Here is a 24,516-nt window from a genome sequence, read left to right on the forward strand (position 1 = left end):
CAAACCTGTCAGTCTACTTAAATTGTCTCCGAAAATGCTGGTGGCTGCATTGGGCTGGTGGTGATGCAGAGGAAGAGGCCAGAGCTGGCAGCCATCTGAGTTTCTCCCTGGGTAGGACCTGAGGTTGTAACGTTGTCTATATATACCCTGTAGAACCGAATTTGTGTGGTATCCACATAGTCACAGATTCGATTCTAGGGGAATATATGGTCGATGCAAAAACTTCAAGTTTCTCTGAAATAGCCAAAGACCAAAGACGAAAGCAGCTGGTATGGGTCGGCTCCCTTTTTCTGTTTCATTACCTTGGACTCCAGAAGGATGGACTGTGCCTGGTGATATCATGCAGGCTTTTCCTCAAGAAGTTCCTCACCTTTAAATGGAGACTCCGGTGGATATTGCTACAGAAAGAAACCCTGATTGGTTGTACAAATGCAGGGCTAGAGGGCTAGGTTTTGGAGTATTGAGGAGTAAAGTGAATGGCCAGCTGGCTCTAGTCCCTGCTCTCTCCTCCAGGGACAAGAGATGTAGGTACCCAAATGGGGACTCAGTGGCTTTTAGAGCCCTATGTGGGAAGAAAGCAAACTGAGAGGAAGGATAGTGGTCACTTCTGGGGTGCTTTTGGGTGAGGTGAGGGTCCCCTTGCCACCTTCCCACTACAACCTTCAGCTGTAAGAACCTGGGCATTGAGGACCTCCTGTCTCATCAGCAGGGCCCAACTTTTTGGCTAGGAATAGCCCATTCTGAGCACTGGTAGAAAAGCATGGCAGTTACTTATTGCCTAACTTAATTCAGGCCTACCGGATTCTGGTAACTTTTGGGTGACCCTGATGAAGACAAAGCCCTACTCCGTCTTTGTATGGCAGAGTCCCGGCTCCCACGGGTTGGGCAGGCAGTCTGCCTGCCTGGGTCATTTTGCCCAACTCAGAGGTCACCTTGCCTACCCACACTTCCACACTTCGTTGCCCTGTATCTGAATAGAAGGATTCATTCTTCCTTGAACTGTGCCCACTTTGGAGGAGCTGCTTTCAGGAGAGGGTGAGTAGAGAGGGCATAGAAGGTTAGCAAAGTCAGTGGCAGACAGAAGCTGAGATTACCTGCTGGGGATAGGGGTGCTGGGGATTTGTAACTACATTAACATCTGGCGGGGGCCCTCAAATGTGGCATGGCAAGTCACTTGATTACATGTATGTTATTTAGTTAAATTTGTGAAAATTATGAGATGCTCACCAACCCAGTGATAAACTCCCTCCCTCCCCATTGGTTGGCCTGGTCACATGGCTGCCCAACTTTATTCAGTTGACAGCAAGTAGGAGGGCCCTATGGAAGGAGAAAAAAAGACAACACGAGAAAAATTAGTATTTTCTACCTTCTGAAATTAATGGCCATGAGTTCGTATATGGTGAACTCTAAGTATGTGGACCCTAAGTTTCCTCCGTGCGAGGAGTATTTGCAGGGCGGCTACCTAGGCGAGCAGGGCGCCGACTACTACGGCAGCGCACAGGGCGCCGAGTTCCAGCCCCCGGGGCTCTACCCGCGTCCAGACTTCGGTGAGCAGCCCTTCGGAGGAGGCGGCCCCGGTCCCGGCTCAGCACTGCCTGCGCGGGGTCACGGACAAGAGCCCAGCGGCCCTGGTGGTCACTACAGCGCCCCAGGAGAGTCGTGCCCGGCGCCTCCGCCTGCACCCCTGCCTGGCGCCCGGGCCTGCAGCCAGCCCGGCGGCCCCAAGCAGCCGCCCCCCGGGACGGCACTCAAACAGCCTGCTGTGGTCTACCCCTGGATGAAGAAGGTGCATGTGAATTCGGGTAAGGCAGGGGTCCAGTGCCCCCATGGCCCCTACCACAGCCCATTGGCCTGGGCCCCCCGGGAGAGGGTGTGTGTGGACGGGGATGTATGGATGGGGACGGGTGGAGCTTCCTTGGGCGCTGCAATTACTCTCTCCATAAATTTTTATAGCTGAGGGAGCAGGCTGGGACCATGTGGCTGGATGCTTAGCTGTGGGAGCAAAAGGGGGTGGGGATGGGGTGGGGTGGGGGAGGACTCCATTTTCAGAGGAGAGGGAAGGCAGTGGAGAAGGGCATTTTCAAAATGTTTAGGAATTGCGGAGCTCTTGATGGAGCAGGGAGAAGGGAGCATTTTGGGGGGGATTTTGTGAGGCGCTGGGGGGGAGTGAGTGGGTGTGAGGTGGTGGATGGGAGTGTGCGCGCCGGGGAGAGGACAGGAGGGAGGAAGCCGCGAGCCTGGGAGCGCGCGCGGGAGGGCCGCGGCCTCGGGCGCTCCAGGAAGTGAGCGGCAGAAGCCAGGGGCCTAACTAGTGGCCTGGCGCTGACCTGGCTGTCCTGTCCGTTTTTGTCTCGCAGTGAACCCCAACTACACCGGCGGGGAGCCCAAGCGTTCCCGGACGGCCTACACCCGGCAGCAAGTCCTAGAACTGGAAAAGGAATTTCATTTTAACAGGTATCTGACACGGCGCCGTCGGATTGAAATCGCTCACACCCTGTGTCTTTCGGAGCGCCAGATCAAGATCTGGTTCCAGAACCGGAGGATGAAGTGGAAAAAAGACCATAAGCTGCCCAACACCAAAGGCAGGTCATCATCATCTTCTTCTTCCTCCTCCTGCTCCTCCTCAGCCACCCCAGGCCAGCATTTGCAGCCCATGACCAAGGACCACCACACGGACCTGACGACTTTATAGAAGTGGGGACTCTGGGCCCAACCCTCCCTTCGCTCCAGGCTGAGCCGAAGCTGCGGGGGCAGGCCGGGCCTGCTGTCACCTCACTGGGCTCTAAGGTACTGTGGGGTGGACCTGGGACTTGCAGGCCGCCCTCGGACTAGGTTAGCATCCCGCCCGAGGGCAGCCCCCTCCCTAGAGTGGGGAAGGGGGTGGGAGGGATGGGCGGGATTCTCTCTACGTATATTATATGGCAGGAGCTACTGAGAACATAAAACCTTGGCGAGTCATTAAACTCATGAAAATCTCAGCTGTTGGATTTTGACTTTGCAAATGAAGGTTGGATGCTTTACCCCAGTATGAATTTGGACACCCTCCTCCACTCCACCCCTCCAGGGAGCTTTGTGGTTTAGTAATGTGGGGGAGTTGAGGCAGAAGGTTGGCCACCCCTGTGCTAGGTGCTTTCAATGGGAGCTGGAAAGCTGGGCCAGGATTTCTGAACTTTCTGGGTTGTCATACTTCCAGAGTGATTAAAAAAGAAAATGTTTTGCTCCCAATGGTCCCATGCCCAAAGAAATAGTGTAAGAAGGAAAGGAAACGGGTTATTTTATGTTTAGATTATATTTGCTTAAATATTTATTTGTTGGAAATGGGTACAGAAATAACTAACACCATCATGCCAAAAATCTTTAGATGGCCAAAGGGGCTGAGCTTCAGAGAGCTGGATCAGATATGTGTGGACTCACTCCTGGCGATACCTGCCTTTGGAACTCCACTCCCTCCCATTCCTTGAAAAGAAATATAGGGGACCCTTAACCCTTCTAGAGAAAGCAAAGGATCTACTGGAAGTTGAGTTCTTGAAAAATATATTCCCACATGTGCTTGTTTTCCAGCACAGTGCTTATAAGCAGTTCTGGGTAATTAAAGGAAAGGGGTGGTGGTGGGGGAAACAAATGGTTCAACATTTTCCTTCTGGGGAAGGAAAACAAAACCTCTATGCCCTGGGCCATCAGATAATGACTGAATTTTCTGTTCCAACTGGGTTCCAAATAGCTCCAAAATCCTGCATAGCAGGATTTCATAGGAATTGGTGTTATGGCCTATATGGTGGAGGGTTTGTGCAGTTGGGAACAGTGGGTAGGTGAGGAAGTATTGCTTTAAGAAAGAAACTAATTGAATCTAGAAGTGTACAAAAGTTGGTCTTAGGGAGTTTTCCCCCTGAAGTTTTAATTTAAGGGGGAAAAAACCCTAAGGAAGTTTTTCTCAATCCATTAATTAGAAGCAGAAATTGCAAAAGTACAAAAGTTTTCAGACCCTCTTCTTTGCCTTGAGAATAGTACTTTTAAAAAATCAGTCTTGAACCACAGAAGAGATGTTCTTTAGTCACTTTTTTAAATGCCATGTTTGGGAAGAATTTAAAGCTCATTTTTCTAAAAATGTTGACCCTTAAGAATAAGTGAGAAAGAGTCAAAGGTAATGTTCAGAGTTCATATACTCAAATGAAACAAGTTTTCAAAAGTTTGAATCCCAAAGCTTTCAAAAAAGAAAAGCCTCCAAAAAAGAAACCCCTAGTTATAAGTGACCCAAGTGGGAAAGCAGAAAGGGTAAGCTAAAAACTTAATATTAAGATCCATAGTGAAGTTATTTTTCCCTAGTACTTTAGAATGCTTTAGCTTTTAGTAGTAATTCTTAAAATACACTTAAGTGAAGAGGGAAAAAGAGGCGTGTTCTTTGGTGCTGTGTCTCCTGAGAGCTGAGGGCAGGTATTCACTGAGGTCCCTAGGCTAAAATTCCGCTTCTCTAAAGTGTCTTCCAAGCCTTGGTCTTTTGTATTAGACCCTAGGAACAGCTCTTTGTTCCTCTTTGGGGTGAGCCTGGCTCTCAGACTTGCACATGGCAATACTTGAATATCGCCACGTCGGGATATTAAAGATGGATATTCCTGCATTATTCGCATCATTGTTTCTATGACAAAAAGCACAGAGTTCATACATAGTCAAGACGTCTTTTTTTCTGATGCCCCACGTTGAGAGGCTGAAAAGGTATTTTACTGAAGTTCGGCTAAATTACAGAATCAGGTTCATCCAGAGGACAAATTTTCTATTCGATTAGCTGTATTTCAGCCGGGAGGACTGACCTCTAAACCCTTAACCTTTTGGACTCTAACTACCCTTCTTCCCCCCCCCCCCCCTTTAACGTAGAGAGCAGTCTTTGGATGTAGCATTTGAAAAGAGCCACTATCCTTAGGCAAATTGGGGAGTTGATAAGATTCTTTCCTAAAACCCTAATCTGTGCATACATAGAACCTTCTCCTGGGGAGAAGTAAAAAAGTATATATTTTCACAACATCTAACTACAAATCTATTATGGAGAATTATCGTGTAGATTTTCCTTTCCCAAAAAGTTTTGGTCACTCACCTAACTTCAGACCAAATGCCACACTGCTTAACTGCCTTTTCCCCTGTCTCAAAGGAAAGCCAAGCAAGAGTCATGTTTTCCTGAAGAAAACCCCAGATTCTTCTTAAACATAGTCCCACTACTTTGGAAAGTAATTTCATCAGAGAAACAACTTCTTTGTTTATAAGTCTCAGCTCTTCTTCTCAGCTTCCAGGGATTGTCTTTTGAAATGTTAATGGAGCCTGGATGACCCAGAGGGTAGTTCCCAACCCTGATATCCCACTCAGACCTCAGTATCCATTTGGGCCCCACAGGAGTGGGCCAGGAAAGGGGAAAGGCCCTCCAACCACCTAGGGCAGGGAAGGAAATCAGTTTCCATCTGGGAATATGCTCTGTGTGGAAAGCTCCAGAACCCTTTTGCTATTATTTATTTCCAGTTTGTTCCCCCCATGTATGGGCCAGTAGTATTTGGTTTTGTGGTGTTACTTTTTTAAACCTGTGTTGGGGTCATGACAGGGGGAGGTGAAGTGTTTGCTGAGGACACTGCTCCTCAGACTCCCATCTCACTTTGTCCATTGCAGCCTTTTGTTGTGAGATGACATTGTCAGTCAGCCCCATGGAGTCTGTTCACATGAGATGCTTTTTTAATAGAATTGACCAATGTTTTGCTGCCACTGATTAAAGTATTATTTATACTAATTGTTGCCTGTAGTTTTGATGTAATCCATTGATCTATATTTGAAATAATAAAAGGTGTAGCAAAATCTCCCTCCTGTTTGATGCCTTGACAGAAGCATTCCTTAAGTCTTTTAAAAGCTAACATTCAAGATAAACAACTTATTATTTTCTGTAAAAAAAAAAAATGGCACCAATTTACTTGGTGTTAAGGTGTGATTGTTAAGGGGTATAAGGCTTAGCAATTATTATTACCCCCTCCTAGTATGAACACAATCCCAGTTTGGCCACCATTATTTTGTGAGCATTGGAAAGTCTGAGATTGAATTCAGGTTGCAGGGTGTTGGGCATTATTTATTAAAAGAAAAAGAAGTAACTGCCTGGGCTATTAGGGGACTCCATGTTGGCTTTTTGCTTGGTGCAGGTCAGCCCCAGACCCCTTCAGTCTAGGACCTCAGAGGAAGCCTTTGTAATTTGTATAAGAAAACTTCCAGCTGTCCAGAAGCTGGGAGAGAGTGTTGGTCCTGGGCTGACCTGAGCCGAGGCTGTCTTGTAGCTCCTCTGATCTGACCGGGCTGGCCTCCAATCCTGGGCTCCCTCTACTTTTCTGGTGCTGCTCAGCTCCACCTGGGGCCTTCAGCACCTGCCCCTCCTTCTCAGCACCTCTCCACCCCTCAGACAACAATAAACACTCCCACTATATAAAAAAAAAGTACCGCACTATTTTTATCGCTAGGGCTTTTCCTCATCTTGGCCTCAGTCTTGAAAAGGGGGCCAAGACAGGAGTCCCAAAATAGATGGGGGTCTTGATAGAGACAGGAAATGAATAGAATGCATAAAATCAGACATGTGTCCTTAATATATGGAAGGACTCGCTCCAGACGCGTGGACATGTGTATTTATAAGTGCTTAGACAGAAGTTTAAATATTCAGGCACATTTTATGATTGTCCTCTGCCCGTCTTCTGGTTAATGGCTCCTCCTGTGCCCACCAATACATCAATACTGTTGTGTGTATTGAATCACCGGCAGGGACGAGAAGGAAGCGAGTCCATAGCCAAGCCCGCTGAGTACAGTACAGTAAATCGGGACCCTCAGCAGAAGGCGCTTCCCGCCCGCCCGCCATGTTGGGGAGCCCTCCCTGCCCCCCGCGCCGGGCTGAGCGGCCGGGGCTCGCTGGCAGCCGGGGGAGGGCCTTTCATAACCCGGAGAATTTTCAAAGTGCAAGGAAGATGATAAGAATAGATTTCTACAAGTCCCGACCACGTGATTGGCGAAATAATTAATTCAGCACGTCCCTTAAGAAACAAGGAGTCGTCATTAATCTGCCACGCAAAGGGCTCTCTCCGACTTGGAAAGTGCAGGGATCCCAAGAATATCACCCGCTGAGGGGGGCCGCGCGGCGCCCCCCGGCCCTCCACCCCCGGCCCCAGGCGGCGGGCGCGGGAGCGCGGCCGGCAGGTAAATATTTGGCGACTTTTATTTCATCAGATTTAAATCCTTAATGAACTTAGCTGTCAGGGCCGCTGACAAATAGTTCCCTTTGCTTCCTGATTTGGAACCGCGCGCCGGCGAGAAGTTGTCTGTGGCTTGGATAGTGACCCTTGGTTCAGCAAAGCTTTGCACTTATGAAAAATTACCGAGAGCGGCCGAGTGTGTGCGTGTGTGTGTGTGTGTGTGTGTGAGAGAGAGAGAGAGAGTGTGAGAGAGAGAGAGAGAGAGAGAGAGAGAGAGAGAGAGAATGAATGTGAGGGTGTGCAAAGGGCGAGGGTGCGAGGGGTGAGGGAGAGGGTGCGCGCAGGCTGCTCCCAGACAACAAGAGTTGTAAGAAACCGGCCTGGCTGGGGACACGCCTGGCGCACGCGGGCTGAGGTTGCCCGGTCGCCTGTGTCTACCGGGAACAATGGTCGCTGTCACGGCATCTGCCGCCTATTCTTAAACCGGCGAGAAAAGGCCCCGGCCCTCTTTTCAAGCGAGGGTCGTAAATTTTTCTTTGCGTCATAATAGAAGGCTATAAAATTGAGTTGAAATTTTACCCCAGGCAGGTTTTAACCAACAGATAATGATTTCCGAGTTGCTTCTCCCACTCTCCCCTTTCCTCACCCAAGCTCTGCTCCTTCTCCCAGAGAGGAGTTTCTCCTTATTTTCCCTGTATTTTTTGTATTTTTACTTTTTTTAAAAGATCTAAAATAAAAGCAAAAGAAAGCTTGAGTGCGAGAAGGGCTCCTCCAGGAAAGGGATATGCGGGGGAGGCCGGGGAGAACTGCAAAAGGCCATCTCTTTCACTTGCTCCCATTTCAGCCTTCTTTTTCCACCCGCACTCCAAAATTTGGAGTCCTCTGCTTCCGCCACACCCCACTCCCAGCTTGCTGAGGACCTGGGCTGGGGGCAGCAGCAAAGGTTCTCTTCCTCTAACTCTCAGCTCTGACCTATGTGTCCCAAAGAACAGTCTCTTTATTCGGCTCCTTTCCTCCTGAGATGCCTCCATTGGCTTTGAGGATGATTTCAGCAAGCTGGGACTGGCTGTCTGCAGTGGTTGTTTTGGGACTATATGTGTTTTCATTCTTTTTTGGTGTGTGTATATTTTCCCGTCAGGAAAGAAACAAAGTTTCCTCCGTTATGAATTATACATTCAAACAATAACACATTAATTCAATTATTCAAAGATGACAAATGTTTATGTGCTTAGCAAGTGACTCCAGCGCAGATTCCGGGCGCTTTCTCTGAGCTGCTTGCATTTTTCTCAATGAGAATGGTCTCCCCTCCCACCTCCACCCACTTCAACGCACCCAGACATCCCCTTGTAGGCCCAGAAAGAAACCCAGAAAAAGCTTCCCTGGCCGGGCAGCCCGGCAGCCAACAGCCTCCCAAGGCCTGGGCTTGGCGGGCACCGGCCCGGGCTATTTTATCAGTGTGACAATTGCCCGAGTTGGTGTGATAAATCATCGTAAGTAATTCCTGAAAGGGTGTGAGGCTGTTGGGGGCCGGGCGAGGACTGTAAATCTTTCCGGTTTATTGCTCTATGAACATATGCTCCGATTGAAGAAGGCTTAGATCCTTTCCTGGAGACAAATTCCCGCAAAGCAGCCCCCCTCTTTGGCTGGGGATTAACACTTGCCCCGGGCTTCAGGCTTGGCCCCTAGCGGGAGGTTTGGGGGCGGGGTCCTCCGAGTGGGAGTGGAGTGGGACATACATGGTCCGGCTGGGAGAGACACCCCGAGTGGGTCTCCGCCCTGGCTGGGACAGGTGAACAAAAGGAGGGGCTCCCAACAGGTCTGGAGGCTGGGACCCTTACTCATCCTCAGGGACATCCCAGAGTCTCTGGGATAGGGATGCGGAGGATCTTCTTCCCTTGTTCCTGTGCTCATCTACTGCTTTTGGGCACTTTCCCTTGTCTGAGACCTTCTAAGCAGCAACTGGGCTCCATGGCTGACGCCGCTGAGAAGCAACATTGGCAACGAAAATCCCTTTCGGGAATGGGGTGAAGAGCTTTTCTTAGTGAGGGATCTGGGATGTGGATCGGGCAGAATGGAGATCCCTGGGAGCTAGCTACAATCCAGGAGGTGGAGACTGGAGGCTGGCCGCTGGCCCAGGTGTGCTTAATTCTTCTTCCTACAATCAGAATGGGTACGGTGAATCCCACCCTACCTCTAGGAGCGTGGTGGGATTCTGTTAATATTTAATATTCATAAAATAGAAGTTTCCTTGTCCCCCAGGTAAGCCCAGCTGGGACTCATTCCGCAAACCCTCTTGCCTTCCCGGAGGCACCGCAGGAAGCGGGGAAGTCACGGCCCGGCTGTCGCTGGGCCTGCGGGATCCGTAGGCCTTGCTCAGATCTGGAGATGTATACAGGTCACCGCGGGCCGCGGCTCAGCGCCTAGGCAACTCCAGGCCTCGAAGGACCCGGGTGGGGTGCTCAAGGTTCAGAGAGGGTCCTGGCCAGCTGCTAGGGGACTTTTCTGTCTCCGAAGTGGTGGTTTGCCTGCGGAGTCCGCGGAAGCAGCCAAGGCCCCAGGGAATAGTGCTGGTAGCAAGGTTCCCCGGGGTGACTGGCCAGGGATGAGAGCCAGCGAATCCCACAGCCTGTGCTGTGCCACAACTTCAGTGCCTCAACAAGGCACTGGGAAGATCCAAGCGTCCTCCTAGGCGACGGGAGAGAGTCTTGCCCCGGTGCATTTGGATACCGAATACCAAATACCGGACAAGGCGACCGGTGAGCTAAGGGAACCCTAAATTAATGCTGCTTCACAGCTAAGGGAACCCTAAATTAATGCTGCTTCACAGCCCTTTCCATATATGCCTCTAAATATTTTTTTTTTTTTTTTAAATTTCCAACCCCTGAACTAGTCTGGCGGAACGCCGAGCCAGGGTCATTTGTCGTTGAGGGGAGACTATCAAGTCCCCATCCCATTGCATGCAGCCAGGCTGTGGCCGGGTAAGCCCCAACCTGAGAGAGAGAGACTTTCCCTTCGTCCCACACCCACTCGAGTCTGCCGCTAAGAAGAAGCCCGTGTCCCACGCCTCCTGCGCCCCTCCTCCTATCCCCCCAGGCCTGGCTGCGCTCCGGGGCTGGATGGCGTGAAAGTTTCAGCCTCAATCAGTACAATCTTCCCTTGGGGTCACGTGAACAAATATGCTCACATTTGAAGGCAGCGTCTGTATTTCCCGACTATGAGGGGGTTTCCGGGGCTCTCTCCAAATCCAGAAAGGACTACGTTCCGAAAGCAAAACAAACCCTGAGCTCTGGGGGGCCTGGGAGGGCTGGGCAGGAACCTAGGAGTGGGTGGGGGTGCGAGTGGCCACCGCTTGGGCCCGAGAGCTGACCGGCGGGTGGGTGGACCGACCGGAGAGCAGCGCAGGCGAAGCCAGCTCGGGGACTGCGAACTCGTTCCTCCTGCGTTTATTGGTAGTTGAACCTCAGACTGGTTCCGTTCTACCGGGAATTCCGTGAGCTCGGGTATATGGCCGCGTCTGCGAGAGCGCAAGACGAGGGTTGGGACAGTGTTGTCTGCAGACAAAGGGGGAAGGCTAGCTCTGCCCCCCACTGGCGCCCAGTCTGAGGCCGAGGACACCAGGTTTATGATAAATTGGGATACAGGTAAGCAATTGCATGACAAAATGGAAATCTTTGGGCACGGGGCTGCTTGCTGCCCTGAGCGGGATACTAAATATGATTTATTCTGTGTAATCTGTGATCTTGATTATTGCCAATTGGTGAGGCAGCCTGCGTAGACCTAGATACACTTCTACATATACATCGAGGACTGTGATTAATCGTAAGGAGGTGAGCTTTGTGGGGACGTTCCCCGCCTACCAAAAGGTTAGGAGGACACTACCTTGCCAGGCTTGGAGGGTGGCTGGCAGTACTGGGGGTTGTGGAGGCAATTTGAGGAGGGGTTTCTGTGAGGGGGTTGGGGGCTGGAGTTAGTATTTTGAAGGTAACATGCAGTTATGAGAATGAGCTGAAAATGAAATGAATAAAAAGAAACTTTTTTTTTTTTTTTACACTGTCACTGCCAAAGTAAGATGGAGCATCATATTAATTCTGTGTCTTGGGCTGCCGGGCTGGGTGCAGGCGGGTTGATTTATATGTATTTAAAATAAACTCAGTGGCCAGCCAGCCAGCTCCCTGCATTGTTCTGGAATCCAGCTCCACACACTCATTCTTTGCCTCTTGCTGTTGGCTTAGTATTTTCCCCCCTTGGGAGTAAAATGCTCCCAACCTTCTCCCTGCAAATTTGAAAGAACCCCCAAACTATCCTAAAGAGTTTGGGAGGCTTCTCCACTCTCCTTCTCACCAATCTAGGGGTTTGATTGCAACAGTGGAAGAGAAAAGGTTTAGTGTTTCTGGGTTCTTCTCCCCAAGGAACCCCGAGTGAAAGCTAAATCATGTATTGATTCCCGCATCCCACCTATCCTTTTGTTTACTTGTTCCTTGAGGCTTCTTGCTGGGGGAGGACAGGACAACTCAGCCCGGGTCTTACCCTGTTAAGGCCAGACTGAGTTGCTTCATGAGATCCAGTGAGTTGCTGTGTACTCAAGAGAAGGCCACTGAGCCAAACCAGACTGAACCTTAAGGGGAAGGGACCCCCAAAGCTAGGAGCACTCCCAAAGACTATTTTGGGACAGGCCCCATTGGGAGGACTGATTTCCAGGAGCCTCACCATCAAAGGAGAGCAGTAAAGTTGTTTTGTCAATTGCTTGAGCTTGGCTCCATCAGAACTTAAAGTCGGTGAACATTTTTCTTCGTTCACTGCCTTGGAGCTGCACGCCTGCCAGCTTAGTCAGCTGAATCCAATTACTGCGAGCAGCATTTCATTTGGCCCCATGGAGCACTCACTTATAACTTCCCCGAAAATTTCAATAATCCCCACCAAGGCTCCACGCTGGCCCTATCCTAAAGTGTTTTCCCGGGGTGCTGCTGGGGGGTGGGGTTATGGAGCCTGGGGTTGCCTAGAGCTAGCTTTTGGTTGACAATTGGAGGACGGGGGCTCCCTCCCGTTCTCCAAGTTACTGGCTATGAAAAAGGTATTACAACTGGTGGCCCAGAGCCAGCTGGGTTAAGCTCGGATTTAGGGCACGACAGAAGCCAAAGTTGGGTCAACGCTGGGTGGTAAGTGGGCATGGGAAGAAGCGCTGAAGAAGGCGCTGGGGGTTCGTCTGGAGGCTCAACTTTGACTAACTTAGGGTCCTCTTTCCCTTCCCCTTCCCAAACCTTCTGCGCTCGGAGCTCAGAACGTACCGGCGCATCCCCCAACACCCAGGCGCAAACTTACCCTGTTCCGCCGCAGCTGGAAAACAAAATCTAGCTAGAGGCGCAGGGGGATCACCGCCCTAGGTGGCCTCCCAACTTAGCTCTTCTGAGGGGACGCTCCTACTTCTAAAGAACCCTTTTTTCAAAAATAAATAAAAAATAATCAAGCGTCGAGAGTTGACGTCCGCCCACGTGAATGTATTATATAAAGCGGCTCCAGGACCCGCGGGCTTGAGAGCCCTGATACTTTGCACCTCTGCCTCGGCGACCTCAGGGCCCGGTCCAGCCGAACCACCTGGGGGTGGGGAGCGATCGAGTGACTTGTGCCCTTGGGCCCGGGTCGTCTGGGAAGCTGAAGCCGGGGCGTGAAGTTAGGAGTCCTACCGGGCTGGGATCTCTCCGAGGCGCTTCCGTTGGGTGTTCATTAAGGGGTGAGTTATTGCGGTGCGAGCCAAAGGTCACTTCAAAGGCTTATGGCTGCAGCGCTCTGGTCTTTAGAGCGCCCTGAACGCTTTGTGTGGGGGCTTTCCCGGGTGCAGTTTAGTGTTTGCAAACTACTGAGTCGACAAATTGCACAGGGCAGATGCAAGAGGGAGATCGAGTCTCTCTCCTTTCACCTGACTGGGGGCCAACACCCGCTGAGCAGCGGTGGTGATGGTTAGACTGTTCTTGTGTTGAGAGTGTAGGTGGATAGGATGTTTGTATCTTTGGTGGTTTGCAGCCTAATCCCAACACTGGAGTGAGCAGCCCAGGCCAAGCATGTGGTGGGTACTTACTGGAAAAATGTCTGGAAAACCATTTAAGATAAAGTTAAAATGTAAAAAGTGGGAAAGAGTGTGCAACTCCTTCTCAATAGTGTAGCCCTGACAAGGATGCTCCCAGATACATCTACAGAATTACTCTCCTTTCCTGCTGTCCTAAGCTGTAGCCTGGCTCTCTCCCTCCATGATTCTGCACAGTCCTCTTCTGCTCCTTAGAGGGTTGGCTTGGTCTCTGGGTTTGGAAGCAGGAGCATTTAGCTTGGTGGGGGCAGGAGGAGAGCTGACTGCTTCCCCCACCACTCCATGGCACACCTCTGACCCACTAGGGTCACCCCCTGACAGAGAGTCTGGCACTTTCCTCAGGTCCAAGCTGTCCCCCATTCAGCCAAAGACTTTGGTGTTTAAGGCCTCTAGCTCCCCAGGAGCCCACTGAGTCTTCTTTCTGCTGGGGAAAAGGCTTCAGGAATGGCTGCAGGCACCACATACAATAGTCACATTGATTATGGCACTCTTAAAGGGGGTAAAGCTTCTCCGAGTGTGTTTCTAAGAAAGAAACGGCTGCTATTGAGTTTTCCATTTTGTTCCAGATCTGCCTCCACAGAATATCAAAAGAAACTGAAGAGCCTACAAAAAGAGTTAGAAACAAAATTCAAGAAAACACACATACAAATTTGTGGTGAGTGGGGATGATTTTAAAAAATAATTTCCACTACATTTTCATTTGTCCTACAACTCAAGTAGCCATCTCAGGATTCATACATCAAGACATAAAACAAAGGGCAGCTTTGAAGTGGATCACCTCAGTGTGAACTGTCGCCTGTTACATGATAACTGATCATCCACCTTCAAATTTATGGCACTTTAATGGGGTGAGCACATTGCCTTAAATGCAGGGTATAGTACAGTATTAAGTTATCTGGGCTATATAAGAGTGATTTAGAATGTGCATTCCATAGTACAGAAGAGGTTTGGGCTGCAAGAGAGGGAGAACTTGGACAAAACATAAACAAACCTCCTTCTGAGCAAACCTGAAAAGGAGTGGTTTCGAAAAACCTGAAGTGGCCAGGCCATCGGGGAGAGGAGAATCGTTGCTGGTTCCAGTGAATTTAACAGGGATGTCCATCAAGAGTACTGGCTGTCAGAAAGAGATCCGCGGGCTTCTGAGGCCCTGGGATAGGCAGAGCAGGGAGAGAAGCCGGAGGCCATCTCGAACCTTAAAGAATTTTGAGAAACTGACTCAACCAGCACACCATCACCTCCTCCTTCTCTTTCGGCTTGCACAGATTGAGTGTACCCGTCCGAATTTACTAGGTTGCAACAGGAGACAAAACCGGCGACTGTATGTCATCCCCTCCCTTCTCAAACCTCCTCCTCCCCCGGCCTTCCCACGGCCACAGCGGGCGAGCGATCGCCAGCAGGCATCTGCGTGTCGGTGGTGCCTCCCGGTGTCTGAGGCCATGGCGGGCTGCAGGTCTTTGGTCCTCTGCGAAGCTGCGCGTCCCATCCCGACTCCGGCCGGCCGAGGAGCAGAGCTGCTCGCAGAGGCCGGCGCCGGCTACTTTATATAATCCCGCTGCTGGTAGGATGCATGAGCGGGAAAAGTGCGGAGTAGGGAATTCTTTTGCTGCGCTGCCTCCTACGCGGAGCCTGCTTTCCACTTCTGAAAAGTGCCCGGCCTTGGGAAGTGTTTTTCTTTTCATTCCTTACTGAAGCGTTTACTGCCGCCGTGGTCGCAGTCATAAATTTTGTTACAAACCACAATGACAGGTGCATTGATATGCACCGTGAGAGCTCCAGCTGCTTAATAACCCCGTCCCCTGGCCGCTGTGAGCGCCTTTTATTTATTCGGTATCATATTAGGTATTGATCCTGGGCAGAATTAAGTGCAGTGAGCAAGTATCGGGGCTCTGCTGCTTCGGAGTAGCGGCGGAAACTACAGGACAGCGCGGCCAGGGAGCGGGTGATGGTGGCTTTGAAGACGCCATTCTTCTGGCTGGAGACGGTTTGGCCCTGGGTTCCGGGCCTGCGGTTAGGTCTCCAAACTGAATTGAGCAATTTCCAGGGACCTGGAGAAAGGACTAGCCAGACCCATTTGGCATTCTTCCCCAACAGGGACAGGGGATTGAGCGGGAAGGGATTGGGGCGACTGCTACGTCCCATTCCTTGGGCTGGGGGAGGGGTGGAGAGAGAAGGAGGAGGAAGAGGGAGAGGAAAGGACAACTGAGGACTTTGGGAAAAATACCAATCCCGGTTCATCCACCCCTCCCCCCAGGGGCTTGTCTTTACCCCAAGGCATTTGGGTCTTGGATCCCAAATGAGCAAAGGTACCAAAGGGCGAGAAAAGAAAGCCTTTAAAAAAGGGCTGGGGGTGGGTGATGGAAAAGATGAGCCACTGAACAGTTGACCATTGTCCAAGTGATTTATGACCCGTTCCTGCTTTTTAGGTTCAAGCAGAGTTCACAAGGAGTAGTGATTTCTGGAAAGAAATAAGCCCTTCAACCAGTTTCATAACAATAATCTCAGGTTTTGCTTTAGGAGAGGGGAGTTCTTTGGGACACTGCATAGTCTTTTCCCAGTGAGAACAGCACAACTTGTGCCCTTATGGGGAAATGGACATGGACCATGGACATAAGGTAGTGGATCATGCAAACAGGCAGAAGAACGGACTATGGTTACTCAGGAAGCTACCCAGGGCTTGTACTTTTGAGGTCTGTACACAGAGTTTTCTCTAGGCATATGTTACAGGAAGAAATATGAACACAGTTACCTATCCATAGACCTGCTCAGTTCATAAATAAGCTATTTTGATGTGACTGCTCCATGTATTAAGGCAAACTTGGTCAAGTTGGGAGGCAGGAGGGGGATGTTTTGGTTCCAAAGTTGTCAGTGGAATGACAGAAGCAGTAACAAGTTCTGGTGGTGTCTGATGTGACCATTTAGACTTCCAGAGAGTTAAGACTGGAAGCAGCATCCTAGGAAAGTCCTGAAATGTAACCAGTCTAGTCTTTTGGCCCTGGGGGAAAACACATGAAAATATTAGTCACAGGATGAGGAGTTAGCACCCATTTGATATTCAGTAACTTTAACAGTCAGAGACTAAGAAAATTCATCAAAAGAATTAAATCTAGCTTTGTTAAATAGATAGCCTAACTATGTACATTTACAAACACTAATGGAAACAATTCCTACAACAGTTATGTCTTAGTGTTTTAGAATCCCATTGAGAAAAAACTTGTCTCACATCAAGATAAATGGCACATTCATTTAAAACAAAATGGGGGACAATACTACTAAACAACAGCTAATTTGAAGAACTTTTCAAATTGGTTAGGCTTTTTGGTGAAAGTGGATGGAAAATGAGTGCATGGAGAAGTGATGTTGGTAATATGGTCAAATCACCTCAGCCACATAAGCTGTCTACAGAATGTGGTCTATTATGATGAAGCTAGGGGGAGTTTCTGGAAAGTTGTCTGAAGGATGAGATCAAGAATTAAGACCAGGGAGCTGACCTGTGAGTTTTCTTTATCAAAAAGACAAAAGTATTTGAATGGTATTAGTTATACTTTAACTCCTCAGGGGTCTTTCAAGAAGAAGGGAGGGGGGATCTAGGAGAGAAATGTCCCATCAAAAGTCAGGGGATACAAAAGGGGTAGACTTTTTCTTGTTTTGTGTTTTCCCTTCTCCTTCTCCTCCTCCTCCTCCTCCTCCTCCTCCTCCTCCTCCTCCTCCTTCTTCTTCTTTGTCCATTCAATTATGCCATGACAGGTTCTCTTATTGGTTGTGGACTGAGTGAAAAGTAGGTAGAATAGATAATCCAGAGCAGAGGTCAATTATATCTATTTATAGAATAGATCCAGGGTAAATATGATAAAGTTATAATATAAATTATTCTCCATTTACCCATGCTACATCCATTTAAAATTCTAAAACCCTTTAACCATTTCCATGATGTCCCTTTAAAAGTAGTAGGAACATACTGTATCAGGTCTAGAAAAATGTAGATAAAAGGAAATAAATGTTTTTTAACCTCAAAATAAGTCTGGGAATCTTTAAGTGCTCTTCTTGGTTTTTATCTTCTAGCTTTCTGCATTGTAGATCTCACAGAACTGACCCACAGAATTAATTGAGCGAATTCTCACCCTGTCATTAAAAAGTGAATTATCTGTGTCTTCATGAAAGATGTGGTGATTTTGAAACTAGGTGGGTAACATACTTTGGGGGGAGGGTTTTGACAGTTCTGAGTGTGTTGTAGGGCTTGTTTTGTGCATTAAAATACTAGGATTATGGGTTAGGGGTGTAGTGTAGTTTGGTGGTTGGGCCCTATTTAGCATGCAGAAGGCTCTGGGTTTAATCCCTAGCACCAAACATACAAAGAGAGAGATTACCCAATGACTGATTGATTCACCCATTCATTCACTCATTCATTCAACAAGCATCTATTGCAGTTAGCATATGCAAGGCATTGAGATGATGTTATAACTACATAGATAAATGAGACACAGTCCCTGCCTGCAAGAAGCTCACAATTTAGGGGTTTAAATGAGATAGTAAAATGTATGAGGCCATAGGTTTATTTTCATGAAGGCTCAAAGGCTGAAATGAGCCACAACTCCAGCTCCTGAATTGACAGTGTTAAAGAAAGAAAATTATATCTGGGGGTGGGAGGAAGCCCCTTCCCTAGATTAGAGTTGAACTAAAGGGAAGAAAAGATCTTTTCTTACATTTAGGTGAAATTCCTTTAGACTTTTCCAGGGCTCAAATAAGTAAATCCCAGATTTAGAACCTTGCCCATTCCTCCAACACAAAGTGGGTAGGAGGCAGAGAACCTGGGCTAGTCCTTCTATATTGACTGGTCTTGCCAATGACAGTTCCTCTGGGGCCTCTCACTTTTCTTCTTGTCAGGTCACCTGGAGTCCGGGGCCTGGCCCAGCTCTCTCAGGATTCAGCAGACACTGGAAGTGGTGGCCAAGGACACAGTGGTAGTCAATGTTATTTGAGCAGGGTCAGCAGGCCCTGGAGCTTCTGGAGTGCACCATGCAGAAGGCTGCATACTATGAAAACCCAGGACTCTTCAGCAGCTATGGCTACAGCAAAGCCACTGATACTTATGGCTACAGCAACCCTCATCAGCCCTATCCACCCCCTACTGCTGCCAACTCCCTGGACACTGATTATCCAGGTTCTGCCTGCTCCATCCAGAACTCTGCACCTCTTCGAGCCCCAGGCCACAAGGGGGCTGAACTCAATGGCAGCTGCATGCGACCTGGCACTGGGAACAGCCAGAGTGGGGGTGGTGGCAGTCAGCCTCCTGGTCTGAACTCAGAGCAGCAGCCCCCACAACCCCCACCTCCACCACCCACCCTGCCCCCTTCCTCACCCACCAATCCTGGAGGAGGAGTTCCTGCTAAGAAGGCCAAGGGTGGGCCCAATGCTTCTAGTTCCTCAGCCACCATCAGCAAGCAGATCTTCCCCTGGATGAAAGAGTCTCGACAGAACTCCAAGCAGAAGAACAGCTGTGCCACTGCAGGTAGCTCTCTGAGGGGACCACCCCTAGACCAGGTCCCCTATAGAATGGCCCCAGGAAGCCCCAGTCACTTAGGAACCAGGAGACTCAGGACTTTTAAGTGCAACCTTGGAGGTCAAGGTCCAAAATCCTACTCCTTTTAATGTTTATGATTGGGGTCATACCCTTGCAGTGACAAGGTGCTCACTTCCACTCTGGGCTGCTGGTGCCATTGCTGGACAGGTCTCATATTTATTAATAAGAGCTTTTTCTTATACTGACAAATTATCTGCTTTCCTGAGCTTCTGGTTATAACTCAGCTCCCACCCACTTCCATCCAACATCTCTTTAAATTTTGAAGACAGAGCCTGATGCTATGGTACCTGCCTGAGGTTCCAGCTACTGGGGAGGCTGAGGCAGGAGAATCACTTAAGTCCAGGAGTTTGAGGCCAGCCTGAGCAACAGTGAGACCCTGCCTCAATTTTAAAAGAAAGGAAGGGCTAAGCAATGGTGGCACTGTAATCCCATTTGAGAGAATGAGGCAGGAGGATTGAGAGTTCAAAGCCAGCCTCAGCAACTTAGCAAGATCTGCCTCAAAATTAAAAGGGTTGGTAATGTGGATCAGGGGTTATGTACTCCTGTGTCCAATCCCTGGTACAAAAAAAAAAAAAAAAAAAAAAAAAAAAAAAAAAAGGAAGGAAGGAAGGAAGGAAGGAAGGAAGAAAAGAAAATTAAAAATTATAGACAGGTAATATGATTCCTAAGTCCAGGTGTTTATGTAGCCCATATCCTATGAATCCTACTCCTTTAAATTAACATGAGTTAATGTCTAAAGAGTGTTAAGAACCACACCAAGTACTTTGCAAGCATTCTCCAATGTTTTCAAGAATACTTTGAGGATAGGTATGTGGTAACATTCTCTTTTTATAGATAAAGAAATCATTAGACAAAATGCAACTTGCCCAAGACCATAAAACTGTAAAGTGGTGGATTTGAATCCACTTGATTTCTAGGCCTATAAGGCAAAGCCAAGAGACTCTACTTGGCTTATCCCAGCCCAATTCTCCTATTCCAGCAAATCCATAATGAGGAAGCTCATGTCCTAGGGGGAGAGGATATTCTGGGAAACAGGAGCAGCCTTGGATTTCACTCCTTAAAAGGGAAGACCCTGGAACTGAGGTTTTCTCTAGGTCCATCCAGGGCATGTAGAAGATGGGCATGGCCAGGAGCTCTGACACCTGCTCCTTTTCTCTGCTCAGACTGGTTGGTTCCTGAAATGTTCTGGCCTTGTGTTCTCTAACAGGGTTTATTTTTAGATAGATGAACATGCTTCCAGGTCCAGGACTAGTTTGAACCCTGGGATGTGGCTTGTTATCAGGTCTCTGGTTGGTCTGCTGCTCCCTAGGGCTGCTACTGCTAGGGGGAAGGTGTCTTCCTGCCTGTAAGCTCCTTCTTCTGCTCCTCCCTCCTCAGCTCAGGCTCAGGCTCAGGCCCTCCCTCCCAGGAGAAATCCATTTGTCTTCCCAGTGAGGGAGTAGACAAGCAGCTGAGAGGTGGCAGGGGTGGTGGAAGCCAGTGTCCAGGCACTGCACCTAGCACTGCCATGCTCAAAATGCTTCCAGCTGGTCTTGGGACCTCTAAAACTCCGGGGCAGTATGTTAGTACTTTTGGGGGTGGGATTATCACCTCCTTATCTCTGGGTGCAGCTGGGATACAGTGAGGTATTAAGATCCCCGCTCCCATTATTTACTCCCGCAGGGTGCTTTGCCCAGGAGCCAGCCTCTAAGCAAGGCAGGCTGGAGATCCCCCCACCCCCAGGAGCAGCAGAGGGTGGGAGGAGTGTTCAAAGAAGTCTGGCCTTTCTTCAACACGGGGGAGGCCTTACCAGCTGCTCCTAATCTCTCATTAAAGTCCTTCATGGCCTTTGGGTGGAGATGAGATGATGGGTTAGGATGGAGTGGGAAGGGAGGGCCCAGTGAATAGGACCTCAGAAGGCGGATGGAGGTTTCAGGTGCGACTGATAGGTAGGCCTGGATGCGGAAAAGCGAGCTCTCCCTCGGAATCTCACAGCCCTTTATTAGCCCCAGGATTGGAAATGAAGGAAGTAGTGGAGGAAAATGAAGTCAGGGAAGCACCCCTCTCCATTCCAAAGGGTCCTTATCCCCTCACTCAGCGCCCACTCTCTTTCCCTCCCTTGTCTAGGAGAGAGCTGCGAGGACAAGAGCCCGCCCGGCCCAGCGTCCAAGCGGGTGCGCACGGCATATACTAGTGCTCAGCTGGTGGAGTTGGAAAAGGAATTCCACTTCAACCGCTACTTGTGTCGGCCGCGTCGCGTGGAGATGGCCAACCTGCTGAATCTCACCGAACGCCAGATCAAGATCTGGTTCCAGAATAGGCGCATGAAGTACAAGAAGGACCAGAAGGCCAAGGGCATCCTGCACTCGCCAGCCGGCCAGTCCCCAGAGCGCAGCCCGCCGCTCGGCGGCGCCGCGGGCCATGTGGCGTACTCTGGCCAGCTGCCGCCGGTGCCTGGCCTGGCCTACGACGCACCCTCCCCGCCCGCTTTCGCCAAATCGCAGCCCAACATGTATGGCCTGGCCGCCTACACGGCGCCGCTCAGCAGCTGCCTGCCACAGCAGAAGCGCTACGCGGCGCCCGAGTTCGAGCCCCACCCTATGGCGAGCAACGGCGGCGGCTTTGCCAGCGCCAACCTGCAGGGCAGCCCAGTGTATGTGGGAGGCAACTTCGTCGACTCCATGGCGCCCGCGTCCGGGCCGGTCTTCAATCTGGGTCACCTCTCGCACCCATCTTCGGCCAGCGTGGACTACAGTTGTGCCGCGCAAATTCCTGGCAACCACCACCATGGACCATGCGACCCTCATCCCACCTACACAGATCTCTCCGCCCACCACTCGTCTCAGGGACGCCTGCCCGAGGCCCCCAAACTGACACATCTGTAGCGGTCGCCGTGGGCCCGAATTCGCGGCGCAATTACCTCTTTTGCTTTGGTGGTGGTGGGGAGGGGTGGCGAGTGGGGCCCGGGGGGGGGGCAGTTCGGAGATCCCCCTTTCCCGCTCTGGCCCAACCATCAGCGGCCAGAGGCATAGGTGACCGGGCCTCCCCTCCGTGCGCGTCCTCCTTTGGGTGACTCGCCATAAATCAGCCGCAAGAATACTCCCCCCATAAGCCTGACAGTGCCATATACTGCGGACCGAGGGACTCTAATCTGGTAATAGTGCCCCGAAGGTAAGTCTGAGACCCATCGGCGGCGCGCCCTGCAGAGGCACTAGAGCCTGGAGAGTCCTGGGCCTGGCCCGCGTCTAGCTTAGTTTCTGAGACCTTAATTTATATGCTCCTTCCCATCCTGTAAGGATTGCATCGGACTAAATGATCTGTATTTATTATTTGAAGCGAGTCATTTCGTTTCCCTGATTATTTATCCTCGTCTTAATGTATTTATATGTATATTTGTAGAATTCTCCAGCCGAGCTTAGGAACGCGCTCCCAGGCCATGGGGGCCACATTTCACCTCTTTAGTCCCTTGGTCTGAACTAGTTGAGAGAGTAGTTTTGAACAGTTGTAACCGTGGCTGGTGTTTGTAGTTGATGTAAAGGATTAAGACCACAAATTGTCCTTCATGGGTAGAGTCAGGCAGCCCAGTGGCATGGCATGACAACCCTTAGTCATTTCTCAACAGCCACAGCCCTCACCACTCAACACAGTTTAATGATTTCAAATTGTCTGGTACTATTTGAACAAATATTTAGAATAAAAAAATTTTCTCAGTTGGAAGTGTATCTGTGTTAATCACACACACTTGCAAGCAGATCACTTTGCCTATATCTTTCACACAATCCCAGTGGAAGGCTTTATGAAAGACTGACCCTTTGAAAAACATCATTCTATTAATTTGGAATCTGCTGCACCAGTTGGTCTGGGAGGTACTCCATTATTTCATTCCAGCTATTGATATGGTGGGGGGATCTGAGGATGCAAACCTAGAAATGTTCTGGGTGGGATGACTGGGATAGGGTTTTGCTAAAGCAGAGCTTGGTTTGCTGTTTCTACCACCTTCTTTCTAGATACAATCTAATGTTACATTAGAGAGGCCAGAGCTCATTTTTCTGCATTAAGTAATAAAAAATAAACTTTGAAAGAAAACTGACAATCAAAGACAAGATACAAGAGAAGTTGTAAGAAGAATTGTACTTTGAAAAAGCTAAGGTGCATGGGGGAAAAATCCGATCATTTGGAGACAGGCACCCAAGCTTTTTCTCTAGGAAGCGTTGTCATAAATTTTTCCTTTGTGGTAGTTTGTAGTTCATTTCTAAAGAAAAACAAATGTTCTCCACAATGTAAAGTAATAAAAGTTTCATTAATGGAACATAACACATATAAACACCTTGTTTACTCCTGTTTCTTTGTACAAAAGGGGCAAAATGTCTTCAAAGATTTATAACCGTTTTTGTAAATATTAGCGTGGCTCAAGCTAGGGACAGACAATTTGCACCCAATTCCATGGGAGGGGGGCACTTGGAAAATGCATTCAGATAAGGTTTAATTCTTTTGTATTTCAGCAAAGTTGGCCCACGCATCTCTGTTTGATTTGACAAATAATGCAACTCCTACTACATCCCCGGTGACAGGAGGTGAAATTCCTATCGTGTGGAAATAATTTAACTTCTTCTGGTGGAACAACAATCGTTTCTATTTGGATGTTTGTGTTTCGCTAAGTAATGATGGTTCAAAATAATATTTAGGTTTTTTTGTTCCTTTGTGCTGTTTTTAAAATGGCATGTTAGGTTGTGGTGGGAGGGGATATCTTTTTGCTAAATTTCACTTTATCTGAGCGGGGTTTAAAGTATATATGTTGTAGAAGTGTATCAACAGAATAAATGACTTCAAACGAAGGCATATTTTACCCATTTTCAAGATTTAACATTGTTTTATATGAAATTTGCATCCATAGGCAAAATTTCTAATTGTCTTGTAAGAAATTATTTTTTAAGCTATTAGGGAAATCAAAGAGAAGCTCGCTGCCTTGCAGGGATTACAACCACCTTTCTTAACTGGCTAAATATTAAATAGACAAATTGTCAGGCTGTTTAGATTCAGCCCGGTTTTCCCTCATCTCCTCTTCCTACCATAAATAATAATAAAAATACATAATGCATCATGGCTCCAGGCGTTTTCCAGCGCGGTGTGTTACCGCAGGAGTATCTGCTGAGTCTGCGGGTGTCTGCAAAGCCCCAAGCGTCATCTGTGGCTTAGGGTTTCATGGATTAGACTTTAAAAGGTGTCTAGCTGGGCTGACAACAGCTTCCTCTCATACTCAAGCTCCAAGGAAGTGCGGGGTACATACGGGCTCCCTCTCCAGGCAGCCACAGCCTCCCGAGGCCCTCATTTTGAGTATGTGGGGTGGGGGTGCAGGGGTTCCCTTTCACTAAATCTGCGGCCATCTCCAGGCTCTGGAGGTTCCTGAGACTCCATCCTTTCCTGTCCCCGGTGTGAGTCATGTGATGGGGAACACTCGGTCGCTCCGAGAGGCTGGGGGAGGCGTTGAGTCCTGGGGGGGCGCGCTCCCATGCGGCCGCCCGCCCGGGTTAGAGCTGGGCCCGCGGCACAACCATTTAAAACTTCATAAATTATAAACAAGCCGCCTTGGCCTTCGCCATAAATTCCGCTCCTCTTGAACCTGCAATTAGTGTTAGGAAAGACCCAAATCTAAACAAAACCGTACGCTCTCTGAAGGGTCCAAT

General features: G+C 49.2%; 2 protein-coding genes across 5 annotated transcripts in view; both read left to right on the forward strand.

Moving 5' to 3' along the window:
* The window catches only part of HOXD3 (homeobox D3), a 37,372-nt gene extending 13,495 nt beyond the window's left edge, over positions 1-23,877 (forward strand). The window contains exons 1-4 of one of the 2 annotated variants that reach the window (XM_081262256.1): positions 13,912-13,930; positions 17,335-17,454; positions 18,157-18,781; positions 20,960-23,877. In XM_081262256.1, coding sequence (XP_081118382.1) covers positions 18,241-18,781; positions 20,960-21,717 — 1,299 coding nt within the window. In that variant the 5' untranslated portion in view covers positions 13,912-13,930; positions 17,335-17,454; positions 18,157-18,240 and the 3' untranslated portion in view covers positions 21,718-23,877. Of the gene's footprint in view, positions 1-13,911; positions 13,931-17,334; positions 17,455-18,156; positions 18,782-20,959 lie in introns of those variants that run through there. The other variant, XM_081262255.1, reaches the window with a different exon arrangement.
* Positions 200-17,454, forward strand: HOXD4 (homeobox D4). Of its 3 annotated transcripts, none has more exons than XM_081262258.1 (3): positions 200-1,802; positions 2,358-2,454; positions 2,628-5,825. In XM_081262258.1, the coding sequence occupies exons 1-3, from the start codon at positions 1,379-1,381 to the stop codon at positions 2,830-2,832; spliced, it is 726 nt and encodes a 241-aa protein (XP_081118384.1). In that variant the 5' UTR covers positions 200-1,378; the 3' UTR covers positions 2,833-5,825. The 3 variants fall into 3 exon arrangements, 2 of the variants coding, with proteins under 2 accessions (XP_081118384.1, XP_081118383.1); XR_014018148.1 differs by adding an exon at positions 17,335-17,454 and having other exon boundaries at positions 201-1,802; positions 2,358-2,787; XM_081262257.1 differs by having other exon boundaries at positions 201-1,802; positions 2,358-5,824.
* Positions 23,878-24,516: the final 639 nt, after the last annotated feature.

This window comes from Spermophilus citellus (genome assembly GCF_964194105.1).
Source record: "Spermophilus citellus genome assembly, chromosome: 11".
NCBI lineage: Eukaryota > Metazoa > Chordata > Mammalia > Rodentia > Sciuridae > Spermophilus > Spermophilus citellus.

Bases quoted from the DNA above. Each gene is read 5' to 3' on its own strand.
- HOXD4 (XM_081262257.1), top strand. From the start codon at position 1,379: ATGGCCATGAGTTCGTATATGGTGAACTCTAAGTATGTGGACCCTAAG. The intron at 1,803-2,357 runs GTAAGGCAGGGG...TTTGTCTCGCAG, and splicing joins GAAGGTGCATGTGAATTCGG to TGAACCCCAACTACACCGGC.